The 27,738-nt window shown below is 57.4% G+C and overlaps 2 protein-coding genes and 1 long non-coding RNA gene across 3 annotated transcripts in view; 1 reads left to right on the top strand and 2 right to left on the bottom strand.

Annotated features, from left to right (window-relative positions):
- Positions 1 to 350: 350 nt before the first annotated feature.
- On the top strand, positions 351 to 17,941 carry EPHB4 (EPH receptor B4). The gene is made up of 17 exons (XM_058711338.1): positions 351 to 838; positions 3,600 to 3,670; positions 3,854 to 4,141; positions 4,839 to 5,235; positions 6,202 to 6,357; positions 6,543 to 6,875; positions 7,177 to 7,301; positions 7,709 to 7,874; positions 9,681 to 9,783; positions 9,995 to 10,059; positions 10,178 to 10,291; positions 10,379 to 10,626; positions 14,054 to 14,269; positions 14,547 to 14,696; positions 15,104 to 15,297; positions 15,506 to 15,661; positions 16,816 to 17,941. Exons 1-17 carry the CDS (start codon positions 787 to 789, stop codon positions 16,943 to 16,945), a joined length of 2,964 nt encoding a protein of 987 aa, XP_058567321.1. The 5' UTR covers positions 351 to 786; the 3' UTR covers positions 16,946 to 17,941.
- LOC131501343 (uncharacterized) lies at positions 11,254 to 15,108 on the bottom strand. Its single transcript, XR_009256758.1, has 3 exons — positions 14,727 to 15,108; positions 13,977 to 14,284; positions 11,254 to 12,981 (listed from the first exon to the last, which is right to left on the bottom strand). It is a non-coding gene; the product is annotated as an uncharacterized LOC131501343 (long non-coding RNA).
- A 2,151-nt stretch (positions 17,942 to 20,092) lies between the features above and the next one.
- Positions 20,093 to 27,738, bottom strand: part of ZAN (zonadhesin) — a 39,466-nt gene continuing 31,820 nt past the window's right edge. The window contains 12 exon segments of the mRNA XM_058711342.1: positions 20,093 to 20,315; positions 20,409 to 20,511; positions 22,050 to 22,190; positions 22,766 to 22,904; positions 23,000 to 23,199; positions 23,666 to 23,805; positions 24,106 to 24,279; positions 24,576 to 24,750; positions 24,939 to 25,068; positions 25,512 to 25,759; positions 26,132 to 26,273; positions 26,705 to 26,919. Coding sequence (XP_058567325.1) covers positions 20,267 to 20,315; positions 20,409 to 20,511; positions 22,050 to 22,190; positions 22,766 to 22,904; positions 23,000 to 23,199; positions 23,666 to 23,805; positions 24,106 to 24,279; positions 24,576 to 24,750; positions 24,939 to 25,068; positions 25,512 to 25,759; positions 26,132 to 26,273; positions 26,705 to 26,919 — 1,856 coding nt within the window. The 3' untranslated portion in view covers positions 20,093 to 20,266.

Below are 27,738 nucleotides of genomic sequence, written 5' to 3'. Positions count from 1 at the left end.
CCCGGGGGTCCCCGGGCCCCGGCCCCGACACGCGCGGTCCGCGTCAGGGCGCACGGCCACCGCGCACGTCTGGGCGGTCCCCGGGCTCCGCGACCGCCGCCCCTCCCCCTTCTCCAAACTTTCTCCCAACTTCCCGACCTGCTCCGCTCGGCGTCCCGCTCTGCTTCCCTCATGAATTATTCAGCAGTGCGCTCTCCAATCAGCGCGCCCCGGCCCCCACGCCGAGCCCGGACTCGGGGAGGGGGGAGCTCCCCCGCCCCCCGCGCGCCCCTCCCTCCCCGGCCAGGCGCCGCCCGGCCCAGTCCCAACCCGGCCCAGCCCCGGCCCGCCCGGCCCCGCGCCGCAGTCTCCCTCCCTCCCGCTCTGTCCCCGCTCCGCTCCCACCCTCCCGGCCGGCTCGGAGCGCACCCGGCCCGGCGCGCGAGCAGCACCACTCCAGGGAGGGGGGGAGACCGCGAGCGGCCGGCCCACCCCCAGCCAGCCGGGGCGGGACCCCGAGGCCCCGGAGGGACCCCGGCTCTAGCCACGTCTCGCTCTGCGCCCGCCCGGCGCAGCCAGTGCGAGGACGCCCCCCGCCCGCCCGCGCGCGCGGCGGGGACGCGGGGCCACACCTGGACGCCGCCGCCCGGTGCCCGTGCCGAGCGCGCCCGCATGGGCCCGCGCTGAGGGCCCCGACCGAGGGTCCCGGGAGGGGAGTCGGTGTCTGCCGTCTCGGGGGGGGGGGGTCCGACCTGGGGGGGCTAGTGCCCCCCAAACTCGGATCGGATCCAACCCGAGAAAGGCGCCATGGAGCTCCGGGCTCTGCTTTGCTGGGCTTCGCTCGTCGCGGCTTTAGAAGGTGAGTTTCCCAGGGGGCACCCCGGCACTCCAGGGGCCCCCAAAGTTGGGCCTCGGAGTGAGGGAGCCGGCCTCGGTCTGCCCCTACCCCGGCACCCCAACCCTGAGCACTTCGGACCAATAGTGCTAGACCGGGCGGGGGGCGGGGAGGAGGCGGCCCAGCGGGGAGTGGAGTTTTCTTTTGTTTGGGAAGGAGAAGGAGTGGAGCTCCGTCCCGGGACTTGCCCCTGCCCCAGCTTCCCAAATTCTTAACCCTGATTCCGTACGCCCTTGGCAGCCTTTCCTTTTCTCCCTCCTACAACCTTCAAACTGTCTCCAAAGCTTCTGTCCCCTCTTCCCACCTCTGCCAAACATGAGGAAACGTTTCTGGAGGAACAACTGTAGACCAGGCAGAATGCTAGGCCAGAAAACTGCCCCCACCCCCATTCCTCATCGTTCACACCTTGATCCTGCAGTTCCCCTGGCCTCTGGCAGCTGGGCCACCTTCTAAACTCACCCTCCAAACGCCCAAATCTGTCTCCAAGCCACTGCCTCTGCTGCCGTGAGGCCCCCTCCCTGGTTTCCCCAGGCTGCACCTCAGCCCTTTAAATGCCGTCTAGACCCCAGACCTGCACTAGTCCTGCCTAGGCCCCCTTCTCCAACCCCACAGGCCAGCAGAAACTGACCTTCACAGCCCCTGGGTCACCTGAACTTAGCCTAATAGCTACCAATCTCTCTAGATTTCTGATTTTTCTGTGTTCCTCCCAGATGTTTCTTCATCCAGGAGTCTTTTCCCTCGCTTCATCTCCTAGAGGGGGAGCCGAGCCCAGAGCCCTATAAACCCTCCTCCTACAGCCCTAATCTCCTTTCAATGAGCTGCCTCCTTCCCCCCCTTCACTGCCTGGAATCAAAGGGGTCTCTGGTGGGGGGGGGGGGTCATGGGGGGGGGCTGCTGAGGAGGAGGAATCAAAGGCAGTTGGAAACCCCTCTCCACCAGGCTGGGCAGTGCTGCTCTGGGCTGGGGATCAAAGGCTGGGGAGGGGGAGAGGGAACCCTTGCCCGGCTCCGAGAAAGAAGGGGAAATAACTGAGTGAGGGAAAGGAAGACAAAGTGGGGAGATACGCCCCAGGGCAAAGCATGGCGAGAGGGAAGGAAAGAGGCAAAGGAGGAAGGGGGAATGTTTTCATGCTGCTAAGTAAGTGCCTTCCCAGCCCGAGGCCTGCGCTAAATTTTCACCTTAAATTTTCACCTTCACAACAGCCCTGCTGTGGGAGGGATTGTTGCCCCCATTTTACAGATGAGGAGACTGAGGCTTAGAAGAGTGAGATAACCTGCCCAGGACCACGTGCCCCAGTGAACGTGAAAGGCTGGAGACGGAAAACCTAGGGGAGTATAGTGACAGAAATGGAGGTGGACAGAGGGTGGAGGAGAGAGGTGAGAGGCAAGAGAATTGACAGATTGAGGCAGGCCCTCTGAGCCTGAGATAGGAGGAGAGAAAGTGAGTCTCTCAGAGCGCTGAGGACAGCCCTGAAACAGACAGTGTGTAAATTGGAGACAGGAAAACACTATCCAGGCTGGAACAATGGAGGGTGGAGACGGCAGCCTCTATCCACCCCCTTCCCAGAACCCGGGCATCCTGTCCCCAGCTAGCCGGGTTGGCTCCTGCCACCCCCGGGGGCCCGGGCCTCACCTCGGGTTGGCTGGGGTCCCGCCTGACCCCTTGCCCTCCGTGGACATCACTTGGCCCCTGGGAGGAGGCTGTCCCACCCACCCACCTTCCCTTCTCCCCTGCAGCCCCCACAGGGGCAGAGGGAGGCAGGCGGGTGAGTAGGGGGAACCTGGTCCCAGGTGTGCTGCTGGCTCCCCTGGGGGCCTCCCACATGGCACTGACTCCCAGGGGATTCCCCTACCCTCCCTCTACCCTCCACTGCCAGGGGCTGTGATGTTTCTCCTAATCCCCCCTTTCCGCCAGAGCCCCACCCCTCCCCCGATGCCCCTCCCCAGAGACCAGAGCAGAGCGGAGCCAGGTGTGTTCACCCCTCCATACACACACCCCTAAAATCTCCTCCCCTTTTCCTTCCCGTAACCAAATCCAGATGTGAGGCCTCTGCAGGCAGGGGCCAGGGCGGGAACCCAAGCGTCCTGGCCTCCAGCACTTCCTCCTCTGACAGCAGCGAGCTCTTGAGGTGGGGGCAGGGGGTGGTGGTGGCAGGGCTGGGCCTGGGCAGCTGAGTACCACCTTCAGGGATCTAAAGGACTGGAGTGTTTGGTCCCAAAAGGAGGTGGGAGCCTGGAGCAGGAATGGGGTTGCAGGGAGGGAGGCAGTGACTTTGGATTTGAGGAAGGGACTGTGAGTGGAGGTGAGGCAGGCCCTGTAGGGAGGGGTATCCCCCTGCCTGCGGTTCTCCTCCCTCAGGTCATGCCAGGTCGGGGTTCTAGTAGTTTAACCCTGTCTGAGCTGTTTGGCCTTCTTCCCCTTTCCTCAGGGCAGAGCGGTTCTCGGAAGCCTAGATCAGGGAATTCGGAGGGGGGCAGCCCGGTGCCTGCCAGCTGTGAGGGGTGGGGTTGGCACTCCAATAAAGAGATGAGAAACAGGGTGGCAGAGGACAGGACTTGCTCCCCTCTTTGTCTCTCGGCTCAGTCAGCCCCAATGCCACCAGCTTGGAGCTCAGAGGACCCACCTGACTCAGTCAGTTCCCAGGGATCTGGTCTCCCTGGTGTCTCCCCCAGTGCTGACTGTCTCTGTCTGTCTGTCTGTCTGTCTGTCTGTCTGTCTGTCTTAGAGACCCTGCTGAACACGAAACTGGAAACTGCAGACCTGAAGTGGGTCACATTCCCTCAGGTGGAGGGGCAGGTAGGAGGCAGGCCCAGGAGCTGGGGCTTGGAGGGACGCCGAAGGAGGAGGGACAGGAGGTACCTGTGCTGGCCTGCTTCCCATGCCGCCAGCCCCCAGATCACAGCAGCCTGAGCCCCTCCTTGCTTTATCACAGACACCCCCAAGCAGCCCCCAAGCTGATTACCCCCACTCTCCCCACAGTGGGAGGAGCTGAGCGGCCTGGATGAAGAGCAGCACAGCGTTCGGACCTACGAGGTGTGCGACGTGCAACGGGCCCCGGGCCTGGCCCACTGGCTGCGCACCGGCTGGGTCCCGCGCCGGGGAGCTGTCCACGTGTATGCCACGCTTCGCTTCACCATGCTCGAGTGCCTGTCCCTGACCCGGGCCGGGCGCTCCTGCAAGGAGACCTTCACTGTCTTCTACTTCGAGAGCGATGCTGACACGGCCACAGCCTTCACGCCAGCCTGGATGGAGAACCCCTACATCAAGGTACCCGGGCACCCGGGACCCAGCCGCCGGCCAGTGTGGGACTGCGGCAGGCCCGTTGTGGTCCAGGGGCAATGGCTGAGCTTCCGAGGCCCTGGGGGGTTGCGGGGGCGCTGGGGCCTGGAAGCAGGATGCTGCAGCCTGGAGAGGAAAGAAGGTGATTGGCTGGGTGGAGCAGTCACGTGTAGTTGAGCTGCCCCCAGGACCCCCGGGGGGGGGGGTCGTCTAGACCACCTCTGCCACTTCCCGCCTTCTCCGAGTACACCTTGCCCTTCAGAGACTCCTTTCTGCGCCTTCCATCCGATTCCTACTTGCCCTGCAAGCTTCAACTCCCCCGGGACGCCTTTGCCCTGGGGTCTCCCGCCAGCTACAGATCTCATCATGCTTTTAACTTCTCTGTTTCCTTCGTTCCTGTTTCCTCGGCTCCAAGTCCAGGGGCCTGTCGTAGAGCAGGTGTTGATAAATGTCTGTAGGGTGAATGAGTGAAGAGAAAGGGGGTGCAGGACAGAGGATGGACGCATCATAGGAGCTCAGCAAGCATTAATGGGTAATGTTGGGGCCTGCAGGCAAGTGGAGAGAAGGCTCTGGAACAGGAACGGAGGTGGTCAGGGAAAGGGTGAGCTGGGAAGAAGAAAATAGTCCCCCAGGCCCTCGGGGAGTGGAGGACAGTTGGCAATGAGTCTCTCCCTGCTCCTGGCAGGTGGACACAGTGGCTGCTGAGCACCTGACCCGGAAGCGCCCTGGGGCCGAGGCAACCGGGAAGGTGAACGTGAAGACGCTGCGTCTGGGCCCACTCACCAAGGCTGGCTTCTATCTGGCCTTCCAGGACCAGGGTGCCTGCATGGCCCTGCTGTCCCTGCACCTCTTCTACAAGAAGTGCGCCCAGCTGACCGTGAACCTCACCCGCTTCCCGGAGACTGTGCCTCGGGAGCTTGTGGTGCCCGTGGCGGGGAGCTGTGTGGCTGATGCCGTCCCCACCCCCGGCCCCAGCCCCAGCCTCTATTGCCGGGAGGATGGCCAGTGGGCCGAGCAGCCGGTTACGGGCTGCAGCTGTGCCCCAGGGTTCGAGGCCGCCGAGGGGAATACCAAGTGCCGAGGTGAGGCCCAGCGTCTTCTCCGTAAAGCTTGCCCACCCATGCAGCTCGTCCATACCCCGCTCTTGGACCCACTCCAATTTCCATTTTGAACATTTCTCTGTTCTCAAGGGCACTCACAGGGCCTGTTTACAGAGCCCCCAGCATAGTTCTGAGCTCTTTCACACCCTTTCTCCTAACTATGTCCCCAATTCTTTTCTGGATGAGGGATGAGGGACGCAGGGCTGACCGCAGGACGAGGGTACCTTGTTGGGCTCTGAGGACAAAAGCATCGTGGTCTCTGTTTCTTGTTCATTATGGTTTCCTCCAATTTACTGAGGCTGAATTCTCACTTAGCTATTTTTCTCTAGCGTGTGCGTGCAAAACTCAGGTTTTGTAGATTGAACTTAAGGGATCTGGGAACTTCTGTGGAAAAGAAAATGACCTTACTGTCACTCACCTCCACCTGCAGTTGGCCTCTGATAGTGACAGGGCCCAGCAGTCACAGCAGGACCTGAGACTTGCACACCTTTCGAATCACAGCTATTTTTCCAGCCCGTTCCAGAAGATTCAGGAATGTCCTAGCTGCATTTTTTTGCCCATCAGGGCTTCAGTATTACAGTGGCCATCGGGCCTGCCACTCTACCTTGTAAATAAAGAAAACACGTTCATTCCTGTGGCACAAACTTGTTTTTCTCATGTTTTGATCATCGTATTTCAGTTTACTTGGCCTCTGTTGTGACCCGGTGTATTTAGTGGTGTGCATTTAAAAACATAATTCTGAGCAGGGGTCTGTGGTTTTACCAGACTGCCAGAGGGTATTTGTAGGGGGTGTCGAGGTTAACAAAGGTCAGAAACCCTGATCTGGAGGGAGGGTCTCCCTCTCTTAGAGGCGAAGTTTCTGAGCTCTTCCCTTGCTGCTCCCTGTGTGCCCTCCACGCAACTTTAAGAGCAGCTGAATGTTTCTGATGAACGCTGTCTCTCTCTCAGCCTGTGCCCAAGGCACCTTCAAGCCCTTATCTGGGGAGGGGTCCTGCCAGTCGTGTCCAGCCAACAGCCACTCCAACACCGTCGGCTCGCCCGTCTGCCAGTGCCGCGTTGGGTACTTCCGGGCCCTCACAGACTCCCGGGGTGCGCCCTGTACCAGTAAGTGACCAGTGACCCCTGGGGCGGCGGGTGGACACCCACCCCAGCTCCCAGCCTCTCCGGCCTTCCTCCTCTTGGCCCTGGCCTGCTGGTGCCCAGCCAAGACAAGAAGTCATGAGGCTGCCTGCGTGCCCCACTGCCCCTCTCTGCTGAGCGGGTCAGCCTGACTCCCTGGTGTCCCACAGCGCCGCCCTCTGCTCCGAGAAGTGTGGTTCCCCGGCTGAATGGCTCCTCCCTGCGCCTGGAGTGGAGCGCCCCCCTCGAGTCCGGGGGCCGAGATGACCTCACGTATGCGCTGCGCTGCCGGGAGTGCCGCCCTGGGGGGTCCTGCACACCCTGCGGAGGAGACCTGACCTTCGACCCTGGCCCCCGGGACCTTGTGGAGCCCTGGGTGGCGATTCGTGGGCTGCGTCCTGATTTCACCTATACGTTCGAGGTCACCGCCTCGAATGGGGTGTCCTCCTTAGCCACCGGACCTGTCCCGTTTGAGGCTGTGAATGTCACCACTGACCGTGAGGGTGAGACTGCGAGCCGGCTGGAAGGGACGCAGCTGGCCCCAAGGCCTGAAGGGCAAAAGTCGGTGGTGGGGCAGTGAGGCCGCCGGGAAGCGTGGAAAGTCAGGGATTGCAGGGCAAGAGGCAGACACAGCGAGTGAAAAACGGTGCCGAGGCAGGCAGGCTTTCAGGACGGGGCAGAGTCAGAGGCAACTCCTGGAACAGCTGGAGGACCGACACAGGTGTAGCCAGCAGAGGCAGAGTTGGAAAGACGGGGAACAGACCTGTCAAGAGCAAATACCCTACCCTGTCCTCTCCCTCACAGTACCGCCCCCAGTGTCCGACATCCGGGTGACGAGGTCATCACCCAGCAGCTTGAGCCTGGCCTGGGCTGTTCCCCGGGCACCCAGCGGAGCCGTGCTGGACTACGAGGTCAAGTACCATGAGAAGGTGAGAGCAGGACCTGCCCCTGGGGGTTTGGGGTGGGCAGGGGGACATGTTTGGGGACTGGGACACCTCAATTACAGGCATCCAATAGGCATTTGAATTCTAGCTCTGCTGAGTACTAGCTGTGTGACCTTGGGCCAGCCCCTTGGCCTCTCTGAGTTTAATAACCCCATTGTAAGTCAGTTACAGGTACCAACCCCACAGAATGGCTGCAAGGATTAAATGCTATGATAAAAACCAAACACCCAGCACAGTGGATACATAAGGCCCCTCTTGCTGCACAGGGGAACCAAGATGTAATGATGGGGGAGGCTCAGAGCAGGGAGGGAGAGGTGGGAAGAGCAATGGAAACACGGCGGGGGGCGGGAGGGGTGCCTGGTTTACAGCCAGCCCCTCCTCCTCTCGGACAGGGCACAGAGGGCCCCAGCAGCGTGCGGTTCCTGAAGACGTCTGAAAACCGGGCAGAGCTGCGGGGACTGAAACGGGGAGCCAGCTACCTGGTCCAGGTGCGGGCGCGCTCCGAGGCCGGCTACGGGCCCTTCGGCCAGGAGCACCACAGCCAAACACAGCTGGACGGTGAGCCTGGGGAGCAGGGCATGGGCGGGCCTCGCCCGTGCCCTTGGAGGACCCCCAAAGTCACGTTCCCATGCTCCTCTTTCAACCACAAGGCATTTTGGCCTAGTGAGGAGAGCATAGGCTGCAGAAACCAAAACGTATAGCTGGGAGGGGAGACCTGCTCAGTGGCTTTCCGGCTGTGTGACTTTCGGCAGAAGCCTGACCCTTCCTTAAGTCCCACCTCTCTCCTCCCCCCAAAGTGGAAATATCCCGAGGCCTCTCTCACAGGGCTCCAAGGATTAACTGAGGTGACACCTGTTCATTTTTATTTATTCATTTTTATTATTTTATTTATTTTATTTTATTATTCATTTTATTATTATTATTATTTTATTTATTCATTTGTTTATTTTGAGAAAGAGAGTGAGCACATGAGCAAGGGAGGGGCAGAGAGAGAATCCCAATCAGACTCCCGCTGTCAGCACAGGGCCCTATGCCGGGCTCAAACTCCCAAACCATGAGATCATGACCTGAGCCAAAATCAAGAGTCGGACACTTAACCGACTGAGCCACCCAGGCACCCCGTACCTATTCATTTTAATATGCTTGGCCCCGGGGGGCCCCTGGGTGACATTTGAGCATCTGACTTCGGCTTAGGTCGTGATCTCATGGTTCATGGGTTCAAGCTCTGCTTCGGGCTCTGTGCTGAACGCTTGCTCAGAGCCTGGAGTTTGCTTCGGATTCTGTGTCTCCCTCTCTCTCTGCCCCTCCCCTGCTCGAGGTCTGTCTCACTCTGTCTCTCAAAAATAAATAAATGTAAAGAAAAAATTTAATATGCTTGGCCCAGTAGCTTTCTGAGCCTTTTCATTTGACAGTTTAGTTGAGCTGGGACTCACATGCCATACAATTCACCCATTTAGAGTGTACAATTCGGTGGCTTTTAGTATATTCAGTGTTGTGTGACCATCACAATTAATTTTAGAACCTTTCAGCATCCAAAGAGAGATACTATAGCCCTTTAGTCACCCCCAGCCCCTGGCAAACACTAATTTACTTTCTGTCCCTGTGGATTTACTTATTCTGGACATTTCATACAAACAGGAACCGTGCATTCTGTGGCCTTTGGAGACTGGCTTCATCCTTCACTCAGGATAATGTTTTCTTTTTTTTCTTTTTTTCAAGTTTATTTTGGGAGAGAGAAGTGGGGGGTGTGGAGAGAGGGGGAGAGAGAATCACAAGCAGGCTCCACGCTGGAGCCTGACGTGGAGCTCGATCCCATGACCCTGAGATCATGGGTCTCCCTAAGCCAAAATCAGGAGTCAGATGCTCAACCGACTGAGCCCTTCAACCACCTAGGCACCTCTAGGAGAGTGTTTTCGAGATTCACCTATATTATAGCGTGTATCAGTGCTGTTTATGGCTGAAAAATATTCCATTGTATGGCTACAGCATGTTTTATATATCCGTTCATCTGTTGATGGACATCTGGGTTACTTCCACTTTTTTGGCTACAAACCTTTTCATTTTTAGCCCTTGGGGACTTTCTGTGATCACCAGTATCTGTAACTGAACAAAATCAAACTGCTCTTGCCGCAACTAGGTCTGGAAACTTCCTCCCTTGCCCTGAGGGACTTGGGAGGGGCCCCCACCTGTGGAAAGCAGTCCGAAAACCACTGTGCTTCCCGGACCCTGTGTCTCCTCCGCCTTCCCCGTACCCCCCACCCTGCTGGGGGCCTGTTCGCCAGGGAACACAGCTCGTGCCTTGCGGCTGGTGTGGGGTCCCCAGGGGCTGTCGGCTTCTCTTGATCACCAGTTTTTCTCCCCCAGAGAATGAGAGCTGGCGGGAGCAGCTGGCCCTGATCGCAGGCACGGCGGTCGTGGGTGTGGTGCTGGTCTTGGTGGTCATCGTCATCGCCGTCCTGTGCCTCAGGTGAGGGCTCTGGGCACCTGGAGGCCCTTGGGAAGGCCCGTGTAGCTGTCCACCTGCCCGCTCGCTCCAGGCAAACCTCCCTCAATGTCCCAGGATACTTGTTTTCTCTTGGAAGCTTCTCTCATCCCCGCTCCTCCTCCCCCTGGTCCTGTCCCTTTGGGAACGCACAGATGTGGGATTCAGTTTACCTTTTCTTTCCCATTGGCCACAGGAAGCAGAGCAGCGGGAGAGAAGCTGAATACTCAGACAAACACGGACAGTATCTCATCGGGCACGGTGGGTAGGCGTGTCCTGAAAGAAGCAGGACTGGGGGCAGAGCTGTGAGCCGAGAACCCAGGCATCTGAGTGCATGGGAAGCTGCCTCTCGGTTAACGGGGCCTGTGTGATCCCTCAGGTACTAAGGTCTACATTGACCCCTTCACTTACGAAGACCCTAATGAGGCTGTAAGAGAGTTTGCAAAAGAGATCGATGTCTCCTATGTCAAGATTGAGGAGGTGATTGGCGCAGGTGAGAGGAAGGCTGGGCGCCTGTGGGAGGAAAAGGAGGGCCAGATGGTGGGCAGAGGAGGGCTGACCCTCAGCGTCCTTCCTGAAGGTGAGTTTGGCGAGGTGTGTCGGGGGCGGCTCAAGGCCCCTGGGAAGAAAGAGAGCTGTGTGGCCATCAAGACCCTGAAAGGGGGCTACACGGAGAGGCAGCGGCGGGAGTTCCTAAGTGAGGCCTCCATCATGGGCCAGTTCGAGCACCCCAACATCATCCGCCTGGAGGGCGTGGTCACCAACAGCGTGCCCGTCATGATCCTCACTGAGTTCATGGAGAACGGCGCCCTGGACTCCTTCCTGCGGGTGAGCCTTCTGCCCCCAGCCTCCCGCACCCCCCTCACTCCCCCAGCACAGCCAAAGAGCTCAGAACCAAGGTAGATCGTGGGGCACGATCGTGGGGCATCACACCTCCTCTGCCCTTTGTTCTTCCTTCGGGACAGCTTGAATTCCTGGGACTGGCTTTTCCTTTGGCTGTGAGTGTCAATGGCCTCTCGGTGGGGCGAGCTGACCCCAAGATTTGGAAGGATGGTCATTTGTCCTTTTGACAAATATTTCCTGAGTGCCACCTGGCACATCAGCCACTGTCCTAGGTCCTGGGAATAAAGCCATGAACATCTCTGCCCTTGACAGTATAATCGAGGAGACTGGAAATTAACAAGTAAACAAATAAGCTTTTGGAATACAGATATTTTGGGGGCGCCAGGGTGGCTCAGTCGGTTGAGTGTCCGATTCTTGATTTTTAGCTGAGGTCATGATCCCAGGGTTGTGGGATCAAGGCCCGAGTGGGGTTCTGTGGATGGAGCCTGCTTAAGATTCTCTCTCCCTTTGTCCCTCTCCCCTCCCACTTTCTGTCACTCTAAAAAAAAAAAAAAAAAAAAAAAATTTAAATACAGATAATTTGGAAAAGTGACTTGAGATGATGGGGAAGAGTTTCTTTTAATTTTCATCACTTTAACAGGCTTCACTGGATTTTATTTTATTTTTTAATTTTACATCTTTTTTGGGGGAAAAAATGCATTTTCCTACAGAGCAAGATATTGCATTTAACAGAATTATGATGCTTCCTCGGGATCATCCGGTACCCAGTCAATATTCACATTTCCCTAGGTGTCCCCCAGATGTCTCCTTCCTCCTGGTTCCTCCAAACCAGGATCTAGTTCAAGCATTGCACTTAGTGGTTTTGTTTGTTTGTTTTATTGTGTTTTGTTTTTCCTGGTGGTTATTTTTTTGAGCCTCTTCTAAATCCAGGACCATTCTTTGTTGTGACACACTGACATTCTGAAAAGCTGGGCCTCTTATTCCTTTGAATGTCTCACCTTCTGGATTTATCAGCTTCTTCCCTATGAGGTCATTGTTTCTCCACTTCCTTTAAGAGAAGATAGATTTAATGTTCTGATAAGTTTAAAAGTAAATACGTGTGGCCAGCCTACATCGGGGGTGCTGTGTACCTTACATGACACCCCATCCAGAGACAGGCTATCTGGCTCTCATCAGGAGAGATGCTGAGGCAGGCCTTGGGGTAGTGTGATGGCGGCCTGACCCTTCCTTGTGGACACAAGCTTCTGTTCCTTGGTACCATACAAAGGTCTGGTTGCCAAGAGAGGGAGGGAGGGTCTATTTTAGAAGAGATGACATTTGGGGTGCCTGGCTGGCTCAGTCGGTGGAGCATGCGACTCTTGATCTCGAGGTTGTGAGTTCAAGCTCCACGTTGGGTGTAGAGATTACATTTAAAAAAGAAGAAGAAGAAGAGAGGACATTTGGGCTGACATTTGGGTAGATGAGAGAGAGCCAGCCAGGAGCAGATGGAGGAGAAGCACGTGGGCCTCATGGCCTTAGTAAGGAGTTTGGATTTGATTAGAAGTTCAAGGGGAAGCCTTTGGAGGGATTTCGGCAAGAGAGGTGACTTTAGGAGCTCCCTTTGGTGTGCTGGGAGGCAAGAGCCAAGAGCCAAGAGCCAGTGGGGAGACTCGCACTCCTTTGGGGCACAGCAGTTGCAGCAGGATGGGGAGAAGTGGCTGGATTCGGGACGTGGTTTGGAGGCAGGGCCAGCAGAACCTGCTGATGGATTGTAAGTGGCAGGTGAGGAAGAGAGGAATCGCAGAGAACCCTGGCGTCTGCCCCGAGCATCTGGCCAGCGGCGTTTCTGCAAGCTGAGTTTTGAGGTGTGGGACAGGGGCAGGCTTAGAGGAGGGTTCAGAATTCAGGGTTTGGACTCTGGCCCTGGCCCTACATGGCTGCCAAGGGTCCCCTGCGTGCTTGCTGAATCCAGAGGATGGGATTTGTCCACTGTAACTGTTTGGCTGATCCAGTGAGAGCAGACTCTGTAAAGGTCAAGGTCAGGCTTTAGGTCTTGGCTTTGGCGCCGTGTTCATTGATCGCACCCAGTTTTTCACTGCTGTGTTGCAGGCTACACACAGCTGGTCCAAGAGGGCTGAGCAAGCTTTCTTTGGGTCAGCACAAGTGCATCTGCACCTGTAGACAGGTAGTTTAGGGCACACCTCAACTGTCGCCACTCTGTTGCCTCCAAATAAAAAGAACATAGTAGGGGCGCCTGGGCTGCTCAATCAGTTAAGTATCTGACTCTTGATCTCGGCTCAGGTCTTGATCTCAGGATCCTGAGTTCAAGCCCTGCACTGGGCTCTGTCCTGGGCGCGGAGCCTACTTAAAAATGGGGGGAAAAGAGGGGCGCCTGGGTGGCGCAGTCGGTTAAGCGTCCGACTTCAGCCAGGTCACGATCTCGCGGTCCGTGAGTTCGAGCCCCGCATCAGGCTCTGGGCTGATGGCTCGGAGCCTGGAGCCTGTTTCCGATTCTGTGTCTCCCTCTCTCTCTGCCCCTCCCCCGTTCATGCTCTGTCTCTCTCTGTCCCAAAAATAAATTAAAAAAAAAAAAAAAAAAAAAAATGGGGGGAAAAGAGTTGTGTCAGAAATAAAGAAAAAATTAGGGGCTCCTGGGTGGCTCAGTCGGTTGAGCCTCCAACTTCAGCTCGGGTCATGATCTCACGGCTCATGGGTTCAAGCCCTACGTCGGGCTCTGTGCTGACAGCTCAGAGCCTGGAACTTGGTTCAGATTCTGTGTCTTCCTCTCTCTCTGCCCCTCCCCTGCTCGCACTCTGTCTCTCTCTGTCTCTCAACAATAAATAAATGTTAAAAAAATTTTTTTAATAAAAAAAATAAACATTAGAAACATTTTTTTAAAAAGTAAAAAACCGGAAAAAAAAAAAAAAAAGTACTAGATTAAAAGGATTTGTTGATGCTCCCTGGATATAAAGCCCTGCCCTAGGCTAAACAGAAGAAAATGATTTTTTTAGTTTTTTTTTTTTAATAATGTTTATGATTTTGAGAGGAAGAGAGAGACAGAGCACGAGCAAGGAAGGGGCAGAGAGAAAGGGAGACACAGAATCTGAAGCAGGCTCCATGCTCTCAGCTGTCAGCACAGGGCCCAACGTGCGGCTCAAACCCACGAACTGTGAGATCATGACTTGAGCTGGGGTCTGACGCTTAACCGACTAAGCCATCCAGGCACCCCTAAATCAAAGAAAAGTTAAAAATAATCCTATAATCTTGAACATCGTGTCAGGTTACTGTAGTGAGAGCTGAGAGAGCTCAGAGTAAGAGAAAAGAGGAGGGCTTACCTGGGAAGGAGGAGGGCTTACCTGGGAGGTCAGCGGAAGGAAGGGGGGATGGCAGGTGCGCTGGCCTGATGGTGCCCTCTCCCTCGTCTGGTCTCCAGCTGAACGACGGGCAGTTCACCGTCATCCAGCTGGTGGGCATGTTGCGGGGCATCGCCTCAGGCATGCGGTACCTGGCTGAGATGAGCTACGTCCACCGAGACCTGGCTGCCCGTAATATCCTGGTCAACAGCAACCTTGTCTGCAAGGTTTCCGACTTCGGGCTTTCCCGCTTCCTGGAGGAGAACTCTTCTGACCCCACCTACACGAGCTCTCTGGTGAGGCTGGGGGACCTGCGTATGAACTAGGTTCTCAGGGCCAGGTGGAAAGGTGGGAGGCACTGGCAGCTCCAGTTCAGGGTCAGGATGTAGGCGCAGACCATGGAGGGGGCGGTCAACTTAGGGAACCCAACTTCCGGTGTCCAGGAAAAGAACAGAGTTGAGCTATGTGTCTGGGTCCCAGAAAGAAAGGAGGCCTGGGGGAAGGCAAAGGCAGGGGGCCAAATGCCTGGGTCCTGTGAGTCCCTCAGCTAACCTTTTCCCTCCTCATCTTTAGGGGGGAAAGATTCCCATCAGATGGACAGCCCCCGAGGCCATCGCCTTCCGGAAATTCACATCTGCTAGTGATGCCTGGAGCTACGGAATTGTGATGTGGGAGGTCATGTCATTTGGGGAACGTCCATACTGGGACATGAGCAATCAGGATGTAAGTGTCCTATAGTCCTACCAAGCTTACCTGAAATGTTCTCTCTCCTGGGATATGGGTTGGGGAGTGGGGTCCCCAAAGAGCTAATCGCTGTTGTCCTTGAGGGTGGCACAGAGTAGAGTTGATCTTTGTATCCAAGACTTTGATACAGCACGTCTGGTCACAGAAGGACACAGAGGAGGGCAGGGTTGGGAAGTTACTCATCTAGATCACGGCCCAAGAGCCACTGGGTCTTCAAGCCACAGCCAGCTTCAGCCCCGGCCAGAAGGACCCCCACCCCAAATCTGCCATTCTCAGGGGCTATGGCACCTCTCCCGGCATCTGCTAAGTCCCCATTTTCTGGGAGTCCTTTGGCACCCCAGTGTTCCCGGGAGACACTCACCCAGTGCTCCTACCTGTCCTTCCAGGTGATCAATGCCATTGAACAGGACTACCGGCTGCCCCCACCCCCAGACTGCCCCACTTCCCTGCACCAGCTCATGCTGGACTGTTGGCAGAAGGACCGGAACGCACGGCCCCGCTTCCCCCAGGTGGTCAGCGCCCTCGACAAGATGATCCGCAACCCAGCCAGTCTCAAAATCGTGGCCAGGGAGAATGGCGGGTGAGGATCCCAGACAGCGGGCTTCCTTCCCACACTCTGCCACCACCTGAGAGCCCCCCCCCGCCACCCCGCCCTTCCTCCTCAGAAGTATCCGTCCCTCTGGTGGTTTGTGGGATTGTCCCTGCCTGCTTCTCCGAGGCTGGGCTCAGAGTCTCCACCTGATGTAGTCCTGGAGCTCAGCGCGCCCCTCCCCATCCTTGCCTCCCAGGGCCTCGCACCCACTCCTGGATCAGCGGCAGCCTCACTACTCAGCTTTCGGCTCTGTGGGTGAGTGGCTTCGAGCCATCAAGATGGGAAGATACGAAGAAAGTTTCGCAGCCGCTGGCTTTGGCTCCTTCGAACTGGTCAGCCAGATCTCCGCTGAGTAAGTCGTGGCAGAAGCTGGAGGTGGTGGCTAAGGGGTACCTGGGGACCAGAATCAGATCCGCAGGTTTAGCAGGGACCTTTGGGGGAGATTCCTGGTGCAAACCCTGTTATCAAGAGTCTCCACCACCACCACCCCCACCAAAACAAGCAGTAACAGCTCTGGGGGCTGAGAGCCTACAGAATCTCCCAGGCCGGCATTGCCCAGCTCACCCCTTTGCGCCACCCCATGGCCCTGCCGCACCATAGGTATCTATCCTTGTGTATCTATCTACATTCCGGGTTCTGCTCTCACATTAACAGTGACAACTCTGGCTGTTTTCCCCACCCATAAAAGGAGAGGGTTGGACTAGGTTTTGGAGATCCTTTCCAGCTTTAATGTTAAATAGTTTTATGGTTCCAACGCCTCTCACTTGCCTCTCACTTTGTTCCCCCAGTCGGCCCCTCTGGCGCTCCACCTTTCTGCCTTCCCATTTCCCTCCCAGGCTCTTTTCTCAGGCCAGGTTTGAATAACACGTGGAAGGAAGAGAAATCTGGAACCAGGAGGTGGGAGGCAGTCTCCCCGCAGGGCAGGTCATGGACCCCCTGCTCCCTGATTGTTCAGGAGACTCATGCTCTCTATTTCCCACCTCTGCTGTTTTCCCTTATCTCAGGCTCCAGGCCTCAGGATAGGGGGGGGGGGGCGGGGGGGCGGGGCGGGGCAGCTCGTGTTCGCCCCTCCCCCCTTCCTCCCCACCCGCTCTTCCTCTCTCTGAGACCTTTTCTTCTGACTTCTTTTTTCCTCTAAAGCAATCTGTGCAGCCCCTTCCCTCAACCTCATTTTGCGCGTTTTTCCCTCTTTCATTCCTCCCCTTCGCTGATTCTCTGCCTTTTCCTAATCCTTGCTGGAGCCCCAACCTGTGGCCCCCACAACCTCCCACCAGCCAGCCCTGCTCAGCTACCTACCCCACCCTCTACTGCGGCTGTGCAGAAGGACTGAGGCCCGGCTCTTAAATCCTCCGGAAACTGCCGGCAACTATTGGCAACTATTGACGTGCCCCTCCCCTGCTGGCCTTCCTGATTGGCTGACAGTCCTGAGGCAAGACTCGGTGTCTGGAGCTAAGAGAGCCTCCCTGGGAGCCTTATGGCCTCACCTAGCTCTCCCTTCTTCCCCAGGGACCTGCTCCGAATTGGAGTCACTCTGGCGGGACACCAGAAGAAAATCCTGGCCAGTGTCCAGCACATGAAGTCCCAGGCCAAGCCTGGAGCCCCGGGTGGGTCGGGAGCACCAACCCCCCAGTACTGACCTGCACCTGCTTGCCTGGCCCCACTGCTCTGGAGCGGCAGGAACTCCCAGCTGGGGACACCGCTCCCCTTCTTCCTGGGACAGAGTCGGATGGGGACCCAAGAGGCCATCATACCTAGGCCCCACTGGATTGCACTTTGAACCCATGGGGGTGGGGAGCTGGCAATTTGGAGACAGGATTTGAGGATTCTGCCATATGAGAGTAGAAATCACATGTCCCCCCCGCCCCCCAGGCGGGGAACCCTATGCCAAGGGTGCGGGAGCCCTTCCCTCGGGATTGGGTGTGATCAGAGGGAAAGGAAGCGCTTATAATCTGCCAACTTCCCAGGGGTGGTTGGGCACGATCCCCACAACCTCCCTCTGATCCCCAGTTAGGGCCCCACGTACCGCCCCCCCTTCACCTCGAAGGGTCACTGCACTGCCCTGCAGACCAAAGAGAAGAGGGTGACTAGCCTGGGAGCTCGGGAGTGGAGAGCGCCGCATCGTGGCCGGAGGCGGGAAGGGGTGTCGTGGCCCAGTGACAAAATCATTGGACTTGGATGTCCCAACCTTGCTGCTGTCTTCCCCGAACTCAGTTTTCCCTTGTAAATGGTCCTCCCCCATCTGCTGCCTTCATATTGAAGGTTTTTGAGTTTTATTTTTTATTTTGGCCTTACTCCCCCCACCCCCTTTTTTTGTTGTTTTTTGTTGTTGTTTGTTCTTCCACCGTCCTTGTCATAACCTTTTGTGTTGGAGGGGCCCGTTTCATTATTGCCTCCTTTGCCCAGGGTGAAACAGGGCCTCATCGCTGTGTCTGTTTCCGGAACAATGCCTTGGTCACACCACAACTCCCAGACACTTCCCTGCCCCCAAGTACCCCCAAGCTGTGTCCATGAGGGGGTGTGGGAGGGGTGAGGTGGTGGTGGAAACCAGAGACAGACACCGGTGCTTGGAGGGGATCTTAAATTATATTTAAAACAATTTTTTTTTGTATAAATAAAAGAAACTGGGAAACTGTGCAGTTCTGGGGGTGATTGGGGATGGGGGATGGGCCAGGTTTCCGCAGAGAGTGCGGCCTGGGTATGGAAGAATGGTCGGAGGTCTGGAGACAGGGCTGCGGGGGGCTGCAGGCTTGGTTCCCGGGCCCCAGGGTGTGTCTGAGGTGGTGGGGTGGGGGCAGTGGGAGATGAGTCATTGGCAGCTGCTTCTAACGGCTCCAGATGGTTCTGCCAAGAGCCTGGGGCACCTCCGGGGTGGGGCTGCCCCTCCCTCCCCTGTCCTGGTTCCCCAGCCCTGGTAGGGGGCCTCACCCGGGGAGGCCTTGAGCTTGTAGCCCTGCCCCACAGCCCCCTGAAGGGGTATAGGGGGGCATTGGCTGGGGTGGGGGTCCAGTTAGATGAAGGAGACAGATGTGGGCCAGATGTTGGCAGCTGGGGTTGGTTTAGAGGCAATGGGGGGAAAGTCTGCATGGGCTGTGGGGGGGGGGGCAGAGCTGGAGTGAGGGATGTGGACCCCCCACGGGTACACACACAGACACACACACACAGACACACACACACACACACACACACACCCTGGGCTGAGTCCTTGGGAAGACAATTCCCCCTTTCAAGATGCTGCCCGGGCAGGTTCTCCCAGGCTCTTCCGAAGGGGAGGGGAAACCACCTGAATGTCTTCCCCCAACTTCCAAACAGGAAGATGGGGATGGGGTCAAACCCCTGCGAGCCCTTGTTGCCCTCTTTTGTTCCTTTGCTCCCAATCTGCCCACCCTCAGGGACACCTGCAGGGGCCAGCCTTGCTACTTCTGCATCTCCTGTGCCCCCTGTTGTGTTGGGGTCTGTGCGGGACCCCAAATCACAGTTTCTGCCCTTCCCTGCCCAGGTGGCCTCAGGTGGCAATCCCGTCTGTGATTTCCTACCTGTCCCAGCGTCTTCTAGCGTCCCTAATGCTCTGGAATCCTCTGTCCACTCCCTCGATGACCCATCACTCCTGTTTTGTACACTCAAGAGGTATGGGAGGGACTCCATCCTGCTAAGGATGGAGGGCGCGTGGGTCCAGAAGGACGTGGTCTATCTGGGAGGATGCCAGCCCAGGCCACCCCTTTCCCCTCCCAACCAGACATCCGGGCTAGATAAGGTGACCTTAGTTGTTGAGGGGAGGGGCAGAGATCAAGGGGACAGGGCACAGACGAAAAACAGGCAAAAGGTCAAAGATGCGGTGAAGGGAGTTCGGGTGGGGGCAGGGTGTGCAGCAGGGAACCCCGTGATGCCCGAGCCAAAGTGCAGCCAGCTCACTCGCGGAACCCCCTGAGCACCCCTGCCATGCCCAGCTCAAGTGAGAGCTGCTCCCCCTAGCCAGCCGGGTCAGGGACCATCCCTCCCTCCCCGGGCCCTTCCCCAACCAGGTGGGATCTCCATTCCTTACACAAGGGTGGCTGCAAGGGTCCTCTCAGAAAATAAGCACAGAGGAAGGGTTCCTTTGTAGAACCCAGTGTCCTGCCTGCTCTGGCATCCCCTGTCCCTTGGGGTCTTACGTCCTGGCCTCCCCACCCCAATTGGCAGCCTTCCTTTCCCTCTTGGCGCCCAAGCAAGATGTTCCAGGCCCCATCCCCAAGCAGTGACCTGCCCGTCGGTCGGGAGGCCTGAGACCCTGGGGGAGGGGTCAGAATGTGAGCCCTTTGGCTTCAGGCTGAGGAGAGCTGGCCTCTGCTGCTGGGATGGGGCTCTGAACTCCTCAGCCCCTAGACCTCACCAGCAGTTGCCATAGTAACCCCTAGGCCCTCTTGGGAAATGGATGTGCGCAGGAGCGAGGGGCCTCCCCGGAGGATTACAGACAAAAAAGCCACATTCCCCATCCTTAGCCTCCACCCCGTGTTTAATCTCCTCATGGGAAATGTCAGCCTCCTCGGGATCACCTGGGTTCCTGGGAAGACTGGGGAAGTGCAGGCTTTTCTCCCATTTCCCAGAAGCCAGAGGGCTGGACACCCCACCGCCAAGCGGCTCTGTCCAAGGGACAGTCAGACCTCGGTCTGCCTCCCCTCTGGACATTTTGCAGAGCACCCAGCGCTGGCCACCCCCCAGCCCTGCACACCGGTGTCCCTCCCTCCTATTTCACCCCCCCCCAAGACCCACTTCACAGATCCCTTCCTCCACCACAGTCATGTGGAAATTCACATTTCAAAAATAAATTTTAATTTTCTCTCTCCTTTTTTGAGGGCAACTCAAAACTGAGGGACTCTAAGGGCATGCTCTGGAACGAAATCTGAGGAGAAAGTGAGAAAACCCCGCGTTAGAGGCAGACTCAGCTCCCAGTCGCCAAGGTTTTGTGGGGCCGGGATGGTTCTCACCAGCATCGGCCAGCCTGTTCTCTGTTCTGGCTCTGCGTTTTCTCCCTGGGAGTGGTGGGGAAGAGAGAAGGGTCAGTGCCCACTCCCCTGTGGACTCATCCCCACCCACCCCTGCTCATCCCCTTTCCCAGAACTCACCTCCTCCTCCTCTTCCTGGAAACACATTCCCAGGTCACTGCCGGCACTATGACCACCACAGGCACGAGCATCCCCAACAGGATGGCCACAAAGCTGGATGCTTCTGGGGTGCGGGGGACAGAACGGAGGCACATGGGATAGGAAGGCGTGGGGGAGGAGACACTCCCCTTCCATCCTAAGTTGCCACCGGAAAGGACTATAACCCCTGAGTCCCTGGGTGTGACTAGTTCTCCCTCCAGAAGGCTTTTACTCCAAGGCCTCGGCACCACACACCCAGGGTCCCTTTGTGTTTCTGGACACTCAACTCCCATCAGCCTTGTTAAGGGGGGTGTTTGTCCAGCTGGTCCCCTAGAGTCCAGGGTATCATTGTGGCCAGTGCTTCTCAACGAGCAGCCCTGGAATCACTTCTAAAATGTTTTGTTAATATTTATTTATTTTTGAGACGAGAGAGATAGAGTGCAAGTGGGGGAGAGGGGCAGAGAGGGGCAGAGAGACACAGAATCCGAAGCAGGCTCCGGGCTCCAAGCTGTCAGCACAGAGGCCGACGCGGGGCTCGAATCCATGAACTGTGAGATCATGACCTGAGCCAAAGTTGGACGCTCAACCGACTGAGTCACCCAGGCGCCCCCGGAATCACTTCTACTAGTCACCCAGGAGCTTATTAAAAATGCAGATTTCTGGGCCCCCTCCAGACCTACTGAATCCAAATCTCTGGGCTGCCAGGAGGGGTGGGGGGGGAGTCCTGAAATGAACATGTAGAAAAAGCCACCCCCACCCACCCCACCCTGGGTGAGAGGTGGGATAAAGTCAGAGAACCACAGGCTCAGAAGCCCAAGGGAATTCGAGTTTTGGATGGGGAGAAAGGGTCAAAGGTACTGGAGAGGCTCAGACGGATCCGAGACGGGACAGGAAGAGCAGGAGTGAGGCAAGGAGACCAGAGAAGGGACCGGGGTTCCGAGAGAAGATCCCAGAGGACAGCGGGTCCCCCTCGTAATCTGGGGTTTCGCTTTCCACACTTGGTCACCCACAGTCACCCGCAGTCCAGAAGCAGATGGTCCAGTAGCATCAGAAGGTCAACAGCCTGACACTACATCACAACGCCTACATCATGCACCTCCCTCGTCATCTTCTCTCCCATCATCACAAGAAGGGGAGGACAGTACAATCGGTTTGAGAGAGAGACCACATTCACATGAGTTTTATTATCGTAATTGCTCTGGTTGTTCTATTCGGTTGTTGTTAATCTCTTATTGCGCCTAACTGATAAACAAAACTTCATCATACGTCTGCACGTACAGGAAAAACCAGATGGGATCCGGGGCTGTCTGTGGTTTTGGGCATCCACCTGGGTTTGGATGGGGGTCTTGGAAAGTACACCCCACAGATTAGTGGGGGGCTACTGTATGTCGGTAGGGGATGGGCACAGGGACTCGGATTCTTTGAAACTCCTTGCTCTGCTCATCTCTAGGGAGCATATTATTATGTTTTCTATAATGTGTGTTATATTAAGAATCTATTACCCGTCATAGCTCTGTAATAGGTATGCATTATATGTTCACATTATGTACATGGAATAATGCTGTAGCAATTGGTGGTGGGGAAGGGGCTGTGAGGATACAAGGTCTGGGATGAAGTTCTCACCTGGTTTTCCAGGGGGTGGCGCATCCTGGGGCTCTGTGCAGAGGTGCCCCCCGTAACCGAGTTCACACTCACAGGTGAAGTGGGTTCCCTGCTCCTGGCACCGTCCATCATTTTGACAGGGGTTCCGTAGACATGGGCTTTCTGTGAGGACAAGCGGGGTGATGGGCGGGTGGTTCTAAGAGAACACCCACAGCCAGGGAGAGGGGCCTGGGGCTGGGACCCCAGAGAGGGAAACAGAGGCTGGAAGAAGCTGGGCAGGGGTCCGCCAGCCTGGCTTGTTGCTTGCTTGCTTTTTTTTTTTTTTTTCCCCTGAGTTTTAACACTTTTTTGATTATTTTTATTTAAATCCAAGTTAGTTAACATATACACCAGCCTGCCTTTCAAACTGGGCTCTACACTCACTAGCCCTGGGCTCTGGAGAAAGTGCTCACCCTCTCTGAACTCCACTTTCTTTACCTATAGTGGGGATGTGGGGTAAGGACTGAAGATCACGGAACGCTAATGCCGGGACAAGGCCCCAGCACAGTGCCTGGCAGATGGCAGGCACTCACTGCACGCAGATTCTTTCTCTCTGCCCCTCCCAAAAAAGGAGAGAGTGGGATGACGGCCAGCTTCCTGACCTGACATCGAAGACTGAGAGGGACGATCCTCCGTCCCGCTCTTCCCCGCCCCCCCACAAGGGGGCAGCTTGAAGCCAAGGGGAGGTCTAGGCTCACCTCGGAAGCAGCCACGAGTGAGGTTCCCCAGGGTGCAGATCTCCCCGGCACGACAGCGGAGGGGCTCACACAGCAGCACCCCCGAGCTGGCGCAGGTGCAGCGCTGAGAGCAATCCTCGGTCACAAAGCTGTCACCCCGCTGCAGAGGGGAGAAGGGCCGGGAGGAGAAGGTCTGGTTTTCCCCCCTCGTCGGGCTCTCCTGCCCCCACAGGGCCCTCCACTCCCAGCCCGGACCTGGTAGTAGATGCCGTTGCTGGTGCAGCCACAGTGGGCCACGGGGAGGCTCCGGGCACCACTGTAGATGTAGCCTGGGAGGCTGGCACAGCCTTCCACACAGGGTCCCTTGCAGTCCCTAGGGGCTGCCAAGTTGGCACAGAAGGCTGGGCAGGGTGTCATACAGCTCTGATAGACGGTGTTGGCCGGACACGCCAAGGCTGACGGGAAAGTCATAGTGAGGTGGTGGCCAGGCTGGGCTGACCCCACAGATACGGGGAACGTGGGGCCGGAAGCTGGAGGGGGGAACAAGGTCATCCAACAGAACCCAGAGCTTGGTAAAGGCCGGGAAGCCAGAAGAGGGGGCCGGCTCTGCGTGTCCTTCTGCCTGTGACATTAAAGTGTGCTAAGGAAGTGGAGGAGCAAAGCTGGGCGGAGGCGAGAAGGAGCGAGAAGGAGCGAGAAGGAGCGGGATGGGCTGACACGGGTGGGTGGGGTGCAGCCTCCTGGGTGGGGCCGAGAGGGAGGCTGGGTCGGGAGGACTCGGATGTGGTGAGTCCAGGGAGGGATAGGGGAAGCGGGGCGGGCAACCCAAGAGGAGCAAGAGTGGGGGCTCAGAGCCGAGCAGGGGGCAGAAGTGGCCAAGAAGGTCGGGGGACCAGCTGCTGGGGAAGGTCAGAGCCTCACCACAGCCGGTGAGGTCCCGCCAGCCGGCCGGGGTGGCTCCCGCCTCCTGGCAGATGATGGCGTAGCCGCTGAGGACCTGGCAGCGAAGTTCCTCCTGCTCTTTGGGGGTCTGGGCGGTACACAGATCAAACACACAGTGCCTGGGGGTAGCAGGACAGTTGGGGGCTGTCAGAGACGGGGAGGCAGAGACCCAGCCCTGCAGAGGAGGACCCGGAAGCCCCAGCAGAAAGATATTAGGCAGTGTGTGTGTGTGTGTGTGTGTGTGTGTGTGAGCGTGTGTATGAGTGTGAGTGTGTGTGTGTGTGTGTGTGTGTGGGGGTGTGTATCACAAGGAACTGAAGCCACAGAGAGAAAGAAGAGCCAAACAGAGCTCGGATCACAGAACCGGCAGCAGGACCCGGACAAAGGCCACTCCCATGTGGTCTGGGCCCTCGACTCACTCCTGGAAGGGCTCGGGGGCCACAGTCTGGTGACAGGCAGCAAAGGGGCCCTGGGGGTCCACCAGCACCCTACACGCCTGGGTGCTGTTGATGAGCGCCAGCCGCTCCGGGGTGCATTCCGAAGTGTCGGAGCCTGACTCCTCCCCTTCCTCCTCTTCCTCCTCCGGTATGGCCCTGGGGCAGAGACCCAGGGAGCGCCAGGTGAGGCCCATGAGGACGGTGAACTCTGGAACTGGGGAGGAAGTGTGGGGAGGCATGGGCACAGCCTGGGATCTGTAGGGCCGGTGTGCCCACAGTCGGTCTGAGAGGCAGGGACAGAACGAGATCAGGCAAGTGTGTCTGGGCTCTCGGCCTCGGGCGTCCTCCTCTGCTGAGGATACGGGGTGAGTGGGGTGTGGACAGATACCGGGCTGATGCTCACCCCCCAGGGCCGGTCACCTTGCGGCCACTCAGAAGCCCAGCCCTCTCACCTTGCGAAGCGGGCGAGGCCGCCACTGATCCCGTGTACCTCCCAACTGTTGCCAAAGCCGATGAGGTCTTGGGTGATGGTGCCGTTGGGCAGCACGAAGTCATTCCTCTTGTTCCCGTCAAAGTTACCGCACAGGCCACGCACGAGCCCCTTGTACTTGTTGGGCAGCGTGATCACTGCAGGAGGAAGGGGTGTTCGAAAGCAGGGCTCCCCACCTCCTCTCTGCCCCTCCAGGCTCCTCCCCAGGCGCTCAGGGCCCACTCCCAGGGCAGGGGCCTCCTCACCACGGCCTGGGGACCACATGGTTTTCCTGGCCCCCTCCCGGAAACGTCCATCCTGCTCTCCCATCCCCGCTCTCAGGTACCTGCATTTTTGCCTCCGTCAAAGCGGACAAGCATCTCGAAGTCAGTGATCAGAAACAGGCGGTGGCCTCGCAGGTTAACCCGCAGACGGTCATCGGGCTGGTAGGGGATGCCCACCTTCTGGTTGTTGACCTGGAGAAGACAGATGGGAGCCACGTGGTCCGGAGTCAACCCGACCCTCCGCTGCCTCTCCTCTGCCTCTCTGCACTGCTCGGCATCTCCGTGCCGTCATTCCATGGAAGGAGACACCCCGGTAGGGTTTGCTCCCCCGCGTCTCTCTTCCTTGGCAGAGCAGACGCCCCCGGTCCTACTTCAGCCTGGCTCCACCTTCACGCCGCATGTTCTCTCCTTCCCTTTCTCCCTATCTGTCTCCAACCTCTGGCTCAGTCCCGCTGCCCTCCTCTGCCTCATCCCATGAGGGGAGTGTGGCACTGATTCCGACTTCCATAACCAGGCAGCCCAGCCCAGGCCAGGAACTTCCCAGAGAACACGGAGCCCTGGCTTCGCCTGTTTTCGGTGGCCTCCCAAGGCCCAGGCCGCCTCCCGACACCCACCGGGCCCGGCCTGGCTCTTACCACGAGCTCCAGATGAGCCCGGAGCTGGACTGTGTAGCCATAGATCACCACGATGATTTCGTGCAGGTAGACGGGGCTCCAGGGCAAATACACTTTGTTGCGCCCCTCGACGATCAGAGGCGCCGCCCCAGTGGGGAGCGCGTCCACCGTCTTTATCAGAGTGTAAGTCATGCGGCCCCGGAATAGGTAGCTGAGGCCATCAAATGTGCGGTAATGGGGGTCCCCGTAAACTGAGCATTGTTCTGATGCTGCCAAGAAGGACAGACACTCAGAAGGGACCCTTCCCGGATAGAACGCTCAGAATCCTTCTAAGGCCCTGATGTCTCTCGTCACCCTCCCTCCGAGCCCCCAGCTCCCTAGATACTTGACCTTCAACCTTCTTCCTTTCCCAGCCCCCATTACAAAACCTGAGAGATCTCTCGGTCCCGTCCCCTCTGTTTGCACTTAATAGAGCAAATCCCAGGGGCGGCCACGGCTAGGCCACGGAGCAGGTGAGAGCCCAAATGAGGCCGCAGGCCCACCCCCTGCCCGTGCTGGGCCCCCTTCCCTCTCCAGACTTTCCCAGCCTGAGCCCCTTCTGGCCCCACCTCTTGCTCCACCTCCCCAGTTGCCCCTCTTACTGTTAACGTCACAGGTGCCCGTGCTGTCAGATTGGGGCTCACAATGGGAGCCAGAGGGGCAGCTGAACTGCTGGCAGTGAACGGTTCCCAAAGTGCAGGCACACCTTCTGGTGCAGCGAATGGTGATCCAGGTCTTACCCTCCTAGAGAAGCCACGGGAAGAACCAGGGCGTGAGGAGGGAAGGGCCAGCCTAGGCCCACAGTCTGAATGGCTTACTTGGCCCAGGCCAGAGGCAGTTATGGTACCACCTCCTAGAGGCATCGTGCTTGGTGTCTTACATACGTTGTTCAGGAAGTACTACTGGACCCATCTTCCAGATGAGGACACTGAGTCACGGAGGTCCTCTGACTCATGAGTGGTACCCATAGGATTCAAACCAAGGCCACGCCCCATCCCGGCTGTTTGGATTCCTCAGATCCAAAACCCAAACCATGCCCACCGCCGCCCCCCCCCCCCAGCCCAGCCCTGGCTGGACACCACCGTGTTCTGTCCCCAGGCTCAAAGAGACCCAGGAAAGGAGAAAATGCCAGCTTCCAGGTGTTGTCCCCACCGCTACTTCCTGTCCCCACTCACAGGGAAGGAGCTGCCATAGTCGTCTGTGCAGCCGCCACACTGACTCCTGGGTACACACTCTTTCCCACTGAGCACGAAGCCAGACTGACAAATGCAGCCCTCCTTGCAGATGGTGGGGACTTGGGTGTCACTGCACTGGCCTGATGGGTCCACGCAGGAAGGTAAGCAGGAGGGAACGCAGGACGAATACTGGGTGTGTATGGGGCATTCCAGGGCTGGGAGAGGGGGAGGGGGGTAAACATTTATTGAGCGTGGGCTCTGTGCCAGGCCCCAAGGAAAGAAAGGAGTAAAAACGGCCCTTCCACCAATTCAGTGTGGGAGACAGAGGTCAGCCAGCAGCCCAGCGACTTTGATGTGTGTGGTCAGTAAGTGTGCGACAAGTGTGCGTGTGCAACAGGAGCAGGGAGGTGTTCGCTCTGCTGCAGGAGAGAAATAGAGCCCTTTAAGCAAAGTACCTGTGATCAAATGGAAATGTTCACGGATAGCAAGAATCTACAACATAAAGGAGTCAGTTGTCCCTAAGTTAATTTATACATTTCACATGACCCCAATAGAACACGCCAGCGTGATTTTGCATTGTTGTTGTTGTCTTGAGTCCATTTATTTTTTTTTTTTTAATTTTTTTTTTCAACATTTTTTATTTTTTATTTTTGGGACAGAGAGAGACAGAGCATGAACGGGGGAGGGGCAGTGAGAGAGGGAGACACAGAATCGGAAACAGGCTCCAGGCTCCGAGCCATCAGCCCAGAGCCTGACGCGGGGCTCGAACTCACGGACCGCGAGATCGTGACCTGGCTGAAGTCGGACGCTTAACCGACTGCGCCACCCAGGCGCCCCGAGTCCATTTATTTATTCTGAGAGAGACAGAGACAGCCTGGATGAGGGAGGGGCAGAGAGAGAAAGGGAGAGAGAGAGAATCCCAAGCAGGTTCCGTGCTGTCAGCACAGAGCCCCACACAGGGAACGCAGGAAACTGAGATCGTGACATGAGCTGAAACCAAGTCAGACGCTTAACCAACTGAGCCACCCAGGTAC

Source organism: Neofelis nebulosa, chromosome 18 (genome assembly GCF_028018385.1).
Source record: "Neofelis nebulosa isolate mNeoNeb1 chromosome 18, mNeoNeb1.pri, whole genome shotgun sequence".
Taxonomy (NCBI): Eukaryota; Metazoa; Chordata; class Mammalia; order Carnivora; family Felidae; genus Neofelis; species Neofelis nebulosa.
Note: the sequence above shows the minus strand (reverse complement) of the source record. Positions and strands in the feature narration are given on the sequence as shown.